At 37.9% G+C, this 16,264-nt stretch overlaps 1 protein-coding gene across 1 annotated transcript in view; it reads right to left on the reverse strand.

Annotated features, from left to right (window-relative positions):
• Nucleotides 1–16,264, reverse strand: part of SATB2 (SATB homeobox 2) — a 182,538-nt gene that overhangs the window by 35,077 nt on the left and 131,197 nt on the right. The window contains exon 9 of the mRNA XM_063111484.1: nt 13,753–13,908. Coding sequence (XP_062967554.1) covers nt 13,753–13,908 — 156 coding nt within the window. The remainder of the gene's footprint in view (nt 1–13,752; nt 13,909–16,264) is intronic.

Genomic DNA, 16,264 nt, shown 5'->3' on the forward strand with positions numbered 1-16,264 from the left:
GAAAGTTCCTGACATGCATTATAAAAACCCCACATAACATCATAAACTGTTGTTTGTCTAACTCTCCACTGTGTCTTCTGCCTTTACCCAAAAAAAGGCAAGATTTGATTATCTCCGCTGCATCAGCCAAGACAGCAACACCAGCTGTTCTCATTGTGCAGCGTCTTCCTCGCGGCCTCCATGTTAATAACCTGATCATTCCATTTTCTCCTTCAACTGCCGGCTGCAGCACCGCGAAGAGACAAAAACCCAGGCCCATCTGCAGCAGCTGTAGGCACTGAACTGTGAAGCCACTGGGGATTTATAAACTAATCTGTAACACAACACTGCCTTGTTTTTACAAGTGAGAGGCCACATTTGCGCAGACCTGATCTTTTCTTGCAATAAACTGGGAGCTTGGGAGAGTTAGAGAGTTAGGAAGAATGAAAACAAAGTATCTTATCATTTGTTTGGAAATGTTTTTCCAAGTATTTTCATAGATTTTTTTTCTTTAACTCAATTGAGAGACAGGTAATGGTTGATTTTCAAGGTGCAATGTATATGAAAAATGAAGACACATTTTTTTACCCCTACCAGAAAATAAATTATATATTTAAAAGTCTCCTAGTCCCAAAGTGTTTCCTCAAGGGTTTCTTTGTACAAAGGAAAGAATTCTTGAAATGGAAAATAAACCATCTGTGGAAAAAATAAGCTCCTATTTCTCTGTCTTTTCACAGATCTGAATACGTCTCCAACTGAACTCTTTCAAATGTTTCAAACAGGTATGTTTATCATTTCCCAGGGGAGGAGATAGCATGGAGACCCATCATTCAACGGAAAATAAAAACAAAAACGTACATCTGTTAAAAGATGAAGTTCTGAGATACCCAGACTTTAAGGAAGACGGAACCTGCTGTTCCACTTGAGGAGTGAACTGCATTGTGGGAAGCCACAGCTTGAAAGGAGACAGGTGACAGCTGAGTGGTATCTCCACTTATGACATTCGGAATGTCTCACACAACATTCATTGCTGTATTTGATTTATATGCGCCGTTATAATCTGCACTCATTACAATCACTTAGAACAACACTACAGGCCTTGTTGTGGACTGTGTGCTGTCTGCCATCAGTCTTTAAGAAGTGTAGTGCTCAATTTGCCCACTGACATGCAAGGTCTTGACCTTGAAGCTATTAGGGAGCAGATTAGACACAAGTGTGATCATGTGTGCAGACATAAGCAAACCAAATTAATTTCTGGCACAGGGAGGTAGCCCTGTTCTTAGGGCACCAGAGAACTTCCTCAAATCCCTGATGGAGCTGAGCTAATAGCATGTTTAAGGGAACCCAGTTTTGAAGATGAAGCACATTCATGGTATTTAGAGGGTTATTAATCTAGTTTCCCCACAAAGTGTTTGCTTGGCTGATCAGATTAAGGGATGGAGCCTCCAACAGTGCACCCCCCACCACAGCAGGCCCCAAGAAATCTGTGATACTTCACAGCCTTGGACATATTGCACCATGTGTACCCAGCTGCTTCAATAATTAGCTTATGAATGTATCAGCTGGTTCTGTGATTTTTTTATAAATAATAACTAACCTACAGAGCAGAAAGATTGTCAAGAGCCTCACAGAAGCACAAAATTGTAAGGTGCCCCTCACTCTAACTTGCTCTTCTACTAAATGCCGATATTCCCTACAAGCAGAGCTCCTGTGATGCTGTTTACACATATTGACTTTGTAGCTGAAATGGGAATGTATTTTTTTGTCAGTTTTCTTCACAGCAGCCATGGTTTACTTTCCCCTCACTCTGACTCATTTGCTCACTCCACGAATCTGTATGCTCGTCTTCAGAAAATCTATTCCTGCACCTCACTTCCCAACTCACCCACCATCTTTTTCTTCACATGATCCTTCCACCAGCCCATTTGGGGTGCTTATCTCTGTTTTCTCAATAGAATCTCTTATTAGATTGTCTGGTGGCTAATGAATGTGTGAGAAAGTGCCATGCTATTGCATGAGCACACATGTATGCAACTGTAAGTGAATCCATCATAGAAGAGATAAAGGGTCCCCACACTGGGATTTTTTTCATTTATATAATTTTTGCATGCCATCCAAGAAAGTTTTGCAGTATCAGGCAAAAAAAAAAAAAGTGTAAATGTCAAATAAAACAGTGACAGATGACAGTATTCTCTATTGAATAGCACTGTTTCTGTCGTGCATGTTCAATGGGAACTCATGAATTATTAATAAACAAATCTCCTTTTTCTGTTAAAAATCTCAAGTAGGTTTTTTGTTGTTGTTCCCTATGTGTTATGTGGAGTATAATTCCAGGAGAATTATTTTCATTTCATAAATGTTGATACAGAAGTTCATCTGATTTTCTGCCTTGGCCAGCTCTGTGAGTGGGCACCATGAACTGTGGAGTATGTACCTCTCTGTGATTTCTCTTTTAGTCTGGTTGTAACTTTTAACCAAAAGCTGGCTGAACATATAGTCAGTTTAGCTTTTACAGTCTGGTAAAACCAGGACTAAGTGAATCACAAGTGTTTGAGCATAGCTAGGAAGTATAGAGACTATTAAACTTGGAGCCCTGAGACCTGACTGCTAAGTTCCTGCTCTGTCAGTAAATAATTGGGTGACCTTTGGGCAAGTGGTTATCCCGTTGGAGCTTCTGGTTGCTTAACTATAAGAGGAAGGGTTGACAAAAGATCATCTCTAAATTCCCTTGCAGTTCCATATTCCTTGACCTTGTTACCTGTCATAAATAGCAGATAGTGATTAGTCATCAGGCTTAAAAATACAAAGAACCACCTTGACCAAGTGATCAAAGTCAACATCACTAGTGATGATCTACTGACACCATAAATGCTGTGATATGATGTCCTATAAAGGACACAACATTGTATCTAAGGTAGTCTTTACCAAAATGCATAACCTCTCAGTCAAATCAATGGAAAACATCAGACAAACCCTAATTGAAAGGTGTTCAACAAAATAACCAATAAAAACTCTTTGAAAAGAAACAAGGTCATAAAGGAAAAGGAAAGATTTCGGAACGGTCGCAGACTGTGGATATTAAGGAGAAATAACAACTAGACGCAATGCAGTTTCCTAAATAGGATCCTGGCAAAGAAAATGGACATTTTTATAAAAAAAAAAAAAAAAAAAAAAAAAAAACCTGGCAAAGTTAGAGTAAGGTTTTAGTTTAGTTAATAGCACTGAAACAATTTTAATTTCCCGGTTTTGATAATGGCACTATCATTATTAACTGCACTACGGTGATGTAAGTGATCAACATCAGGGGAAGCTAGGGAGAGGATACACAGTACAGTGCAATTATCTCTTCTGTATTATTTTTGCAACATTTCTGTATTAGTTTTCTAAAGTACAGGAAATACCTGGAACTTACATAGGAAAATACACATGGAGCCTAAGTGTAACAATGCCAAGAAATTCATGATTAAATCTTTTGTTTACTATCAAATTCTGAACCCAGAGAAGGAACACAGGTTCAAAGACTGCTTCCTTGTAGTCAATGGTTAAGGAGTTCCTGAGCATTCAGTGCATAAGCAAATCATATTTATTAACATCTCATTTTAGCCATCTCATCAGCCTCTTAAACAAATATATTTCCCTCAGCAGAAAAAACAGTTCTGACCATCCTTTCCAACTATGCAGGTGAGGCGACACTCATACTAGTCAAGATATGGTTTGTCTACAATCCATGTTTCTGAAAAGTTGCATGTCAATCTAAATTTACAAAGCAAATCACATTGTAAATGTATTAGGAATCCTTAGTATTTCAAGAAATGTGCCATTAAATCTTTTTGGAAGATGAATAATAACCCCATTGTTTATCTTCCAGTAAATTGACAGTTTCATCAGTGAGTTACATAAAAGACAGAACCTCTACTTCACAATTCAAGAGCATTAGAAGAGGCAATGGTAAGAACCACAATTTGCTCCTGTTTTTCCTTCATGATCTCACCTCCCATCAATTCCCCTATTGACCCACTGGGAATTACTCACAGTCCATGGAAATTATTGGTCCATTCCCACTTCCATGCTTTTTCCATGTTACTCCCTTAGCTGAAATGTCTCATACCCAAACCTCTGTCTCCCTTGAGAAGCTCAACTTGAAGACTCAGCTGATGTGGTCTCACCTGGTCTCCTGTGAGAATTGGATGCTCACTCCTGCATGACCCCAAGCATTTTGATTAACCTTTTCACAATTTGATGATTATTATTGTTAGGGGTGGGCATGTCTGCATCCCCATCAGAACAGTCAGCTTCTTGATGGGAGAGGAGGGCAAGGTTGGTTTCTTATTCATTTTAGGATTTCAGAGCAGAATATCTTTCCTTACAAACAGTAGATACTCAATAAATGCTAATTAGATTGCACTGAAATTATTAGGGCACATAGAAATTAGCCTAGAGAAACGTTTTATAGCCTGAAATTCAAAGAATTATTGTTGGGAAGGAGTACTAATTCTCAGAAGCAACCCTGTCAATATTCTAAGGTTTTTTTCCCCATCTCTAATGCATGAACATGATAAGGAAAATGGGGTGACCCAATTTATCCCTATTATATAAATTGCAAATAATGACAGAGGTCTCTCAGAACATTAATTCAGTTTACAATTTTCTACTGAGCACTTACCTCCTGTGTGCTATATGCAATGGATTGGTACATTACATACATCATTTAATTGTCACTGTTACTTCTTACTTAAAAGGTTAATTGAGATCACTGACAAGAAAGTGAGTAATTCTGACCATTAAGGAGAAGCAGTTCAGGAAAAGTGTCATCGCTGAGAATATGATGTATAAGGTAAAACTTGAAAGGGTAAGATAGATTTCACTGGGTGGGGAGAGGAAGTGATAGAAGCACATTCCAAGCAGAGAGAACATTATGAGCAAATGCAAAGACGTGTAAAGGAATTCCACGCTCAAGGAATCAGAAGCAACTCAGTGGGGCTAAAGCACAGTCTAGAAATGAAGGTAGGGATGAGATTATAAAGAACACCATGCAAAGAAATTTCATCTTAATCCTACAGGCCCTAGGAGTCACTGAAGGCTTTTTAACTGGTATGACAAAGAATTAGTCACCCCCCCCCTTTCTTTTTTAACAGTAAGTCCTAGGGGAAAAGACAATGATAAAGTTAATAATATCACTTATCCTAGCCTAGATATAAGGGTATTTTTCATAGTAAAATCATGTTGCTGGGTATTAGCCAGGACCCACAATGGCCTGGTAGTGGTAAAGTACATGCTTCATAAACTTCATCCTCTAAAAGTTTTCATTCTTAAAAAAAATTTAAAAAAATAAAAAAAGATGTGTATCATAAGCAACAAACTATAACAATCATTTAAAAAACCTGTTATCATTTTAATCATTTTCTTTTCTCTTTCTCTCTCTGTATGTATGTGTATGTTATTGTTGTCATTATTGTTCTTGTGCATATGGGAGTTTTTTAAGCTCTCCCGGATTGTAAATGAATGAGGAATGGCAATATCTATTTCATTTATAAAAAATTTTAAAGATGTAAAAAGCTCAGGTAGACAATAAATGAATGACATATTCTCCAAACCACATACCAAAGGCTGAGAATGTTCAAATGAATAGGAAGGTCTTTCAAAAAACATTAATACGGCCCAGTGTTTCAGTTTGGAGCCTATCAGATATGAGTTTGAATCCTAGCTCTAAACTTTATGTTTAAGTGATATGGGGAGGTGGAGAGGGGGGACAGCATATGAGAAGAGAGGGGTTCCTGTCCATGGTACTGAAATGTCACCACAAAGTTTCTTCAGGACACTGGCTATGACTCAAACTTCTCCCAGTCTCCATGATTTTTCCTTTAAAAAAAAAAAAGGTCTATGTTTACAACAAATTTTCCAGTTTCTGTACTATTTCAGAACAGATACAAATCAGGACTTGCTCAGCACTAATGACAAATTCACAGCCTGCTTTGGTCACCAGCAAGAGAGAGTAAATAACTTTGTCCCTGTCGAGTAAGGCTATACACTCTTTGAAGGCAAGATATTGTCACAGTGATGTTCCTCTTGATGTGCCTAACACAGAGTTGACAAGTGAATTTAGTCAATTAAACAGTAAGTAGCCCGCCACCCCTTTTGCCCCTCCAGGAACTCTAATGAATGAAAAAGTCAGCAAATGAACAGTTCTTCAGGAGAATGACTCAACGCTTCTTGCAGCAGAAATGTAAAAGGCCGTTTACTCACCCACATCTTCAATACAGAAAATGTCAGCATATGTAACCAAAAGGAAATGTTTTCTGAGTGTCCCAAAAGAAAATTCATATTATTAACCACAGACAGTTCACTTTCTAAATGGAAGCACATAAAGTCCCCAAACAAACTTTTGTAACTGTGAAAGGATTTCTCTTCAGCTGGTTGAGATTCTTCTGAAGTGTGAAATGAGCCAGATAATATTCAGCTCTTGTTTCTTAGTCACCGAATTCTCTTTTCATGAATCCAATAAGTGTCTATTAAAATAAATAAAGCCCCTAATGATTCAAGATAACCTAATCAAGAAAACTGAAATGGATAAAAGGCTAACTACAAGGGAGACTCGTCAAGGGCTTCAGTGAATTCCTGACGAGGAGGTCATCTAACCTGAAAGAAGATTTGTGCTGAGCATTTGGTTACAGTTCAAGGTTAATTATTTTATACCTTGAATGTGATAAGTAAAAATGATCTGCTTCTCTTTCTTATTTTTCAAAATTGTATACTAAGTTCTAAACTGTATTTTCATGGGGACCAATTTTCACCTGTCTCTGGGCTACCTTATATATGTCTCTCACATTTCTACGGATGTGTTTCTCAAGATTGAGTCTGTAATTGAAAGCAATGAAAATATTATTTCAGAACAACTCTTTAACCTCTGTTAAAGAGGGCTCAAGTCAAGAGGGAATTCCATAAAATTTTGTCACCCTCCTTACCATAGATCCATGGGATATACATAGCTATTTAATACTACGGAGGCTTGGTATGCCTTTACTTATATAAATATGTATACACATACACACATGCATACATGAGTACATGCACCTGAAAAAGCCATTCATATTAGTCAAAAAGAAGAAAGAATCTGGAATCTGGAATCTTGTACTTATCCACTTAACCACTAGAAAGATATTAACAGCAAACGCACTAGGCTAAAATATCAAGCAGAAAATAAACAAAATGTTTCCAGTCTCACTTCAGGTCCAAATTTCAGCATACCTGTGTCACAGCACTGTATATTGGGCAAACTTCTTCAGAACAGAGAAAACAACTTGAAAAAGACACAGCAGAAAACCAGAAGCCAGGCTTTTTTGGAAGATCAAGGTGTGGAATAGAGTGAGGCAAGCAAGAGACTAGGGCAAGATATGTACGGAGTATGGTTCTTTAAGCGTGCGCCTCCTGACACCCTAGCCTGGACTGTGAAAAGAAGATGAATAGGCTCCATAGCAAAGTGGTAGGAGCCATTCAGAGGCACCAGTCTTCTCCCACTGTAAGAACCATGCTTTAACTCAATGTCCTCTTCCCAAGAGGACTGGGGAGAGTTCAGAGAGGTGACTTTAATATGGCAACATGATTTGCTTCAAAGTCACATGCAAGTTTCCAAAGGTACCATGTCATGATCAGACAAAATAAAGCAACTCCAGGGTTTCTGCAGTAGATAAAGATGAGTTTAAAATCAGTAAAAAAAAATTGTAGCGATGAGTTAAAGGTATTTGATATTTTAAGAACTGCATATGAACTCTGTGATTAATCTACATTGACATCTAATTAACGACTCCTATAATGGCTAGTTTTAGGGCATGAAACATTAACATAATTAATTGTGAGAGTGGTAAAAAGAACCCAATTCTTCATTATGAGGTTGGTCTTATGAAAATTTCTGCTGATAGTCCCTCATTAGAATCTAATCCCTTGTGATTATGCTGAGAGAAAAAGGAAGGGAAACTGAAGGGCTCGGAGTGATGCTCAGGCATCACTGTATTGACTGTCCACTTCGTGGCATTTGGGAATTTTGAGAAATTTCTTCACTAGGCATCATAATTTTTTCAAATGGTAATTTTATTATATTAGTTTTTTCGAATTTGAAAGCTCAAATTCAAAATTCAGTGCAGACAGCCCCTAAATTGTAGTATACCTGCCCAGACTGACAAGAGTAGAAACTGTTCCTTGATAGGCTTTCAGATGATTATGTTCCAAAGAAACTGGCCCAGGGGGCAAGCTACTTGTGCAAGGCCACCCGCTCCATTTTAGCTTGCCTTACATGCTGAATACAAATGGCAAAATCTAAATCATTTGAGACTGAGACCACCATCTCATTTTACACAGAGCATCCGATAGCCTGTACTTCCTATCACTCTTCATACCAGAGAGATCAGGGTAGCCACACATCTATTTCTAATGCTTGAGCTATCTCAGGCCGAATAATGCACCCCTATAACAGGAACTTAATAATATAAGATAAAGGTCAAACCACTGTCTGTGCAAAGTGGCAAAACTTTGATCCTCATGCAATATTTTCTACAGGCCAAGAAACTAAGTAATGACATTAAAGATAATATTTTATATTTTGTAAATTTACTCTGCTACATGAAAAGCTTTCCTTGAAAAAAATAATTGTATTTTTAAATTGTCTTATAATTAGGTGTTGTGAGGTATGATCTCAGTGAGGATATGAACATACATGTACACTCCCATGCACACATGTACATGTTGAAAGGAAAGACTCTAAAATGCTCATAGTAACTATCTCTGGGTTGTGGAATTGTGGGTGATCCACGTTTTCACCTTCATACTTTTTTTCACTTTCTGAATTTTCTAAATAAGAAGTTTATTACATATGTAATCATAAAATAGAAGTTATTTCTTTAAAAAAGAAATATGTACAATTGTGCTTGGGATATTTTTAAAAGAGATACAAAAACATAAATTAATACAGTAATCCATGACTGAATGAAGAAAATGCTAGCACATATACTGCATGTGATATAAACGCCAACAAACAATTAAAAAAAAAAAACAACGAACCAAATAATATATCCATTTTTTTTTTTTTTTTATGTAAAGTTGTCTTTCTTTCCTTTGGTTTTGTTTTATTTAAAAAGGATCTGAAATGGAGACCTGTATGTTTTAAATCATTTAGCCTATAAAGCAAATTAGACCAGCTATAAGGAGAGACTAAAAAAAAGTTCATAAAATTTGAGCTCGTAAACTACATCTAAAACAGAAGTAGCCTCTCACTTAGGAATAAAATTTAAGTCAGTAGTTGAGTACTCATAATATATATGAGGGGTCTTCAAAAAGTTAATGGAAAGACTTGTATTATCTTTTAATTCCATTTTCCATGAACTTTCTGAAGTACCCTCACATTATATATTTGCTGTAGAAAGATAGTGATAAGGTATAAAGGTCACTACACAAAATTTATTTAATTATAGTGTACATGAAGCATAGAACATATTGAAACACAATCACCATGTAGAACACAGTTTCTATGCGAAAAATGATTTCAAAATTGTGTACTGGAGGCCAGAAATCCATCTCCTCTAGCTCTACAATGAGATCATGATTGTACCTCCTACTCTCTTTTGTAGTAGAAAGAAGGACTTTATCATTCCTGACTCTATAGGTAGCTCTCACAGATCACGGGCCTGGAAGGGGGCGGGTGGGTGGGGGGGATGGGGAGGAGAATTCTAGGATTGGCAGGAGTCCTTAAACGGTGGTGGAGATGAGGGCATCCTACCAACGTCATCTCACCAAAGACTGCTCTGGGTCCCTGCTTGTTCCCAGATCACCCTCATTATTTCATCCCAACAGCCTCTGGGGCTGGCTCTTTCATTACCACCATCTGGGGTTTACACCAGGCTATCTCTTTCCCCTTGTCCATACAGAACAGAATGCAGTGTCTCAACTTCTCTCTATCTTTCTGATAGAGAAAGCAAGCCCAATGCCCTCCTGAAGTGTTTGTTCATTAGTTTGTTTTTATTTTTTTAGTGGAGGGAAGGAAAATAGGAATTAAAATAAGCCCCTTCTCATTTCTCTCCCTACTCTATTTTTACCCAAACCTTGTAGGAAAAGACAGTCATATATGTAGAGTTGGGTCTTGGGCTATACAATGTTCACTCTCTTCTCAAAAGAAAACCAACTTCAGATGATCCTCAGCATTCTATGAGGCTATGAAAGAGAACAGAGAGCAGGATAGGAGAGAAACAATGAATTAGAGTCTGGGGAATGTGGCAATTGATGTCAAGGAAAAGAAATGTGGCAGAAGATGCTGTGACAAAGTACATGGCCATCACTGGAGGACTGCAGTAGGAGTGCCCATAGGTTACTGTGTTTTCTCCCCTCTGGATTTCCACTTCCCAGATCACAGGTGATTACGGGCAACGGGGAAGAAAAGAGGAAAGTAAGAGGGATAAGAAGATTACCAGAAGCTGCTGAGGGACAAGGGGTTCCTGTAGCCACTTGATTCATTCCTTGGTGGCCCTTTGTACGAGAGGGTCAGACTGAAGTTCTACAGAAAACGTCCTATAAACCTTTACATTATAACTCCAACTAAGAACCTCTCACTCCTATTTCACTGGCCAAATATCATCCTATCCCTTGAAGACCAACAACCAACAATCTGAATATTCTGCAAAAAGAAGAGAAAGCTACTCCTCAGAATTCACACACACAAAGTTATTCTAAACAACTAAACTGATCCCAAATCAAAAATAAAAGTACAAGGTGAAAGGTGTCTAAGTGTGTCTTTCCCTCTTACTTTGTTCTTCTTTAACTTTTCTCCCCTGAAGAAAGAGGCAAGGGCCAGATAGGAAATATCTAATGGAACTGGATGATGGACTGGCCTGGCAATGACAAAGGAGCTGGGGCTGAGCTGGAGGAGATGGTCTGTGACCCTACAAATGCATCCTGTCATAACCAATGCACTAAGGAAACACACACACTTCCCATTAATGGATTTTCACCATGGACTAGTCTGTCACCCTTCCAACTCCTTTTCTACCTCCCCCACCCCCACTCTGTGCCTGTTCCCAAACATTTAGCCCTCAAGGGCCATCTTGGCTCACCACCCTTAATCTCTCTAAAATTTTCTTCCCTTTTTACTATTCTTCATTCAAAGGTTCCCTAACACACAGGACACTGTTAGGTATTGTTCTTAATAGCTGATTACAGCAATTCGCACCAAGGAATGAATGAGATTTAATGGAGGGTTCATTTCTATTTTAAAAGAAATTTCAAATGGAAGAGGAGGGTTGCTATGTGTATTTGAACTGGGCCTTCAGGGCTCCAAGCCTACTCCAGTTCATAGCAGTTTCTAATTAAAGGTTCCCCTAATTTCACCTCCAAGAGAATGAAAAGCCCCTGTTATGCGTTTGCCCACTCAGTAACCCAAAAACTTCCAGTCCCTCCAAAGTTAAAGAAAAGAGGGAGAGAAGTGAATTCAGGAGAGGAAGATAAAACCTTTGTTCTTTTAGTCCTCACAATCCAGTGAAGTAGGTGTGGCCATTCCCCATTGCAGCCTGGAGAGGTTAAGTCCCACCATTAGTCATATACATATGCACACGCATACATATATACCTTATGGATATGCACCAAATATATGTGCAGTGTTCCAAATCATACAACTGACTTCACTAAATATGCTTTTTATCAAATGAACACTGGTATTTATAAAATGGAGTGAGTATCTTATGTTAAATTGCCTTTGAAACTATTGGTTAAGTTCATTTTGTCAGGCAGTACCATTTTTTTATAAACATAATGCCTGATTTGCCTACCTAGTCAGCTATTTCCAATAAGGTCCCCTATTCCTAAGTTATAATAAGATCACTATCTCAGTGAAAAAAGAACACTTAGGCTCAATCTCACCCTTTGGCATATTAATTCCCAGAACTACATTTTCTTCCAGACTCTACAAGATCAGGGCTACTGATCTCTTGGGATGCATCAAAAATTTGGAAAGCTAAGCTTTAGCCAATTGGCAAAGACAGCTTTCAATCAGCCACCTGAATTATTTTGGGAGGCCGGAGGCACCACTGTTTCCAAAAGTCAGAGTGCCAAGTCAACAGGACTATTATAGGCATTTTGAATCAAGTTCTCAGACTGTGGTCTTCAGTTTTTCTTATAAGCTGCTTATAAAAAAAGGGCTGAGTGAAACTTTGATATTTACATCAAGTCATGACTAAGGGGCAGGTTTGCAAAATCAATTCTGCAGCTTTTATACTCACTGCACATTTACCACATATGTCCTTTATTACACAGTGGAAAACCATTAAATGCACAGTAGTTTTGCCAAGTGGCATTATGCATTTAACAGCTTTATTCGTTTAACAGGTCCAACTCTCATTATATTTTGCCATGTGGTGCATGGGATTTTATGCATTTAACAGTTTAAGAAGGCTCTATGGTATTTTCTTTTCATTTATTTCATGGCTGGACATCATGTCTTAGCAAACTGTATTTCATTGATTTCATTCATGAGAGAGAGTCAGAGTAATCTAGAAAAATTACTATATTGAAATTGAAAAGGGAAACAAACATTTCAATCCTCTTCAAAGTTCCTTGGTATTCTACTTCTCCTTCCCTTTATCAATATCTGAAAATTACTTGTCAGGTTACTGAAAAATTGCAGGTAAAACTGGCTTATCCCAAAACCATAGAATTAGTCTCAATAACACTTCACTATCATCATTTAAAGGTTTTTAAGTTCTAAAACCTTAATTTTTATTGAAAACCTTCTTGCTTAATAGAAATACAATACTCAGTAACTTCGTTTCTTTATAGCACACTAACAGAAGATCTGTTAGGGGGATGGTGGACCATTTCACCATTTACATATGTAGGGATGAAAACATTTGTCATTCAAGGCCACAGAGGAAATCAAGCTCAGAATCAAAGGACTCTCAAAATTATGTTTTAACTAACTTCTACTTCCTCTACCTTGCATAATTGTTCATCCTAGAGATAAATAAGTAAGCATCTCAAACTAACCTAAGATTCTAGACTTGGACAGAAGTTGTCCCTTTAAACAAACTGAAACAGATAATAGATCCCACAACTGTTGCTGCTTTCAGAAATAAAAACCACAAGCATCTGTCTACCCTTTTCCCTAGAGTATTGCATTCCCCACAATCCCGGCACTCTGAAAAATTTTACTGGATAAGCGTCTATGTTTTTCTGTTAAAGGATTTTAACACTTATTCTGGACTCCCCCATGTGTGTTTTCTCCTGAAAAAACAACTGTATTCTGTACATAAAAGAAACACCTGACATGGAAAGCTGTCTCTAGGGCTGGGGAAAAGTGGTTATTAAAACAAAGTCAGCCATTGCCCTGCTGGGAATAAGAGGTGATGAGACCTGCTTAAAACTTGGTTTAAGAAAGGTGCTGTTACACACATTCTAAATTTTGCATGAATACAAAAAAAAAAAAAAAAAAAAAGGAAAGAAAGAAAAAGCACGACAACAAAAAAAGCACATACCAGTGTTTAGAAAAGAGACAAATCACTCAAGGCTGATTCTTTTTTTGAAATAATTCTTTAGAAGAAAATACCTGAGGTTTTGGCTTAGTCCCTATTTTGAACTCCAGTGGGAGCAAAAGCAAACTGTGGAGCAAAAGGCAGAACGTGACAGGTTCTCTGGGGATTATTATTGTTATTATTATTATAGGAACAGATGTATTTTTATTGGTGGAAGGAGGAGAAAGGTCTAATTCCAGCCCTCGATTTTGCTCTTTTAAAAACCACTCACCTGACTTTTATTTGCAGCCACTTTGGCAAACAGGGCTTGAGACACCTTGGCCCTTTTCATCTCCTGTTGGATCTCGTCATAAATGGCAGCTGTGATGTTGACGTTGGCGCCATCCACCTTAATAGGGAGGTCTGTTGTCGGTGTCGAGGTTTTGGCCTACCAAGAGACCATGAAAATAATAATTTAAAAAGTGCTGCATTCAGCCCAGCCATCTGTGCAGAAATTATCAAAGGATTTCAGTCAGCTGATGCCAAACTGCATTAGCTACAGAGGGACACTTCCTGTCCATTATTCTAATCAGGTTAATTGTGATTGGAAATAATTGCAGTGCATTCCTATAGGACATGCAGAACCCTGTCAACCCTTTTCCCTCACAGTACCCTGGATGGTTCACAGGTAGGATAGCTACCCTGGGCACCAAACTATAAGCAATGATCTAACTACAAAACAAACATGCAGAACACACACACAGTTACCTTTTTCTTTCTAAAAATGGCACACCTTGGAGGAAGAGTCAATTCTTCCAGAAAAAATGAGTAAATGGGTAGAGGTCTCTAAATAATAAATTATTACTCAATTTAATGCACTCCCCTGAGTCTGTCTCATTCTTTATTAAAGCTTTACGTATGTCATTTGAGTATGTATGGTTTCCCATCATTATCATCATTATGCTACCCAGACAGTCACCTAATTTCACCTAGGAAATCAGTGGAAATGAAACAAAATTTCATTTCATAAAACTAGGCTTCAGAATGCCTTTGATGTGCCGTTTTCATTTTCTTAAACTCATATTGTGGTTTTATGTATTCTGCTGTGCTCGTTTTAATTGAATGATTTCCCATCAGCTTCAGAGACAAATGAAGGGCAATATAGAAGGTGTCTGTACTTCTTGGGGTTAGGATAACCCTAAAACGTTTGAATCTACTTGATCCAAAAGACTATGAGAGCATTTGCTTGGTCTAAACCTTAAAAGTCTTTGCTGGTGCCTAATGAGAGGCGCTGAGCTGGTTTCTTAGAACCCTCAGCAACATGGCTCCAGGAACAGTCAGCCCTGATCCTTGGGCACTCCAGGCTGAATTGGTCTAAACTATTTTTTTTTTCCTTTTTGTTTCCATTCACCCTAGCATCCCAAATCAAGGGAGTTGTCCCCAAACCACAACTTTCCCTATGTGGATGCCCTGAGCTGTTCTTCAATGGATCCAGCAGCGTGTGGATCTGGAGAAAGACATGGCATGCAGTTTGGACACCATGCAATCATTATCAACGGTGTCTTGAGGCCAGAATTAAGATTCTAAATTTCCATGAAAGCTTTACTTTTTAAGAGTGCTCACTGACTTTTGCATTCTCCATGAATTCCCTGTCTTATACTATTTTCTAATATCTACAAAGCAATAATAAGTATAATTTATAGGGTACTTTTTATGTGCTGGGTACTCTAGAAAGTGTTTTAACTTTTATTATCACACAATTTTTTAAACTGAAATAAAAGAGGATACTTAGCTGGCTGGAAGGACAAGCAACAGCAGGTGAAGGAACCATGACCTGAACTCACATCTTCAGGCTCCAAAGCATGGGCTCAGGAGCACTGTACTACACTGCCTCCAAAATCTGTGATTTATTCTGTATGCTGTTTTTACAGGTATCCTCTTCCTCTTCACCTCTAGTTTGGACTTTCCCATAATAATCCAAGTCTCTGTAATTTTTTCAAGAAACTCCCTTTTCTCCCCCAAATTTCTAGTTAACCCACAATGCTTTTCCTGTTAAGTGAATAGTTGAGCATATCATCTGTTTTTCTCAATTCAGTTTTCTTCATTAGCCACACCTGTCAAATCTTCTCTAGAACCTTGAGGGCTAAAATGAAACCCCTCAAGAAACTACAATATATGGTTGAGAGCCCAGGTTCTGGACTCAGAATACCTATAGTTCAAATCCAAGCTCTACCACTCAGCCATGTGACCTAATACAAGCTATTTAACTCATCCAAACCTCAACCTCCTCACCTGTAAAATGGGGATAACATCACAAAGTGGTGAGGGTTAAATTCATGCAAAATGCTCACAATAACTGATACACAGTAAGCACTTTACAATCATCCTTATCCTTGTGCTATAATTTGGTAATTATTAAGTACACCAAGGAATACTGGCCCATTTAAAGGATTATGAGAAAAGAGGTTTAATTTCAAATGTGAAATTCCTTCAATATGTTTTGAAACCACAATAAGATGTTGATGGCATTTGAAAAATGATCTCTCCATGCTTATGTAAGACTGCCTGTATGTACTAAATTGCTGACTCCAACTGAAAGGATGAGTAAGTGCGGACTCCTCTATTATCTCTTCTCACAATGAAAGCTTTACTGTGCTATGGATCTTTACTACTGAGATATGTCTGTAAGGAATTTTAAGGAATTTAAGTAGCTAATCATGAAATGTTTTAAAAGACTTTAATAAGTTTCCCTTTCTCATTCTTTACCCCCCAGTAAAAGAAGAAAATTCTACAGAATGTGCAAA

The sequence above is a fragment of the Cynocephalus volans genome, chromosome 1 (genome assembly GCF_027409185.1).
Source record: "Cynocephalus volans isolate mCynVol1 chromosome 1, mCynVol1.pri, whole genome shotgun sequence".
NCBI classification, from domain to species: Eukaryota; Metazoa; Chordata; class Mammalia; order Dermoptera; family Cynocephalidae; genus Cynocephalus; species Cynocephalus volans.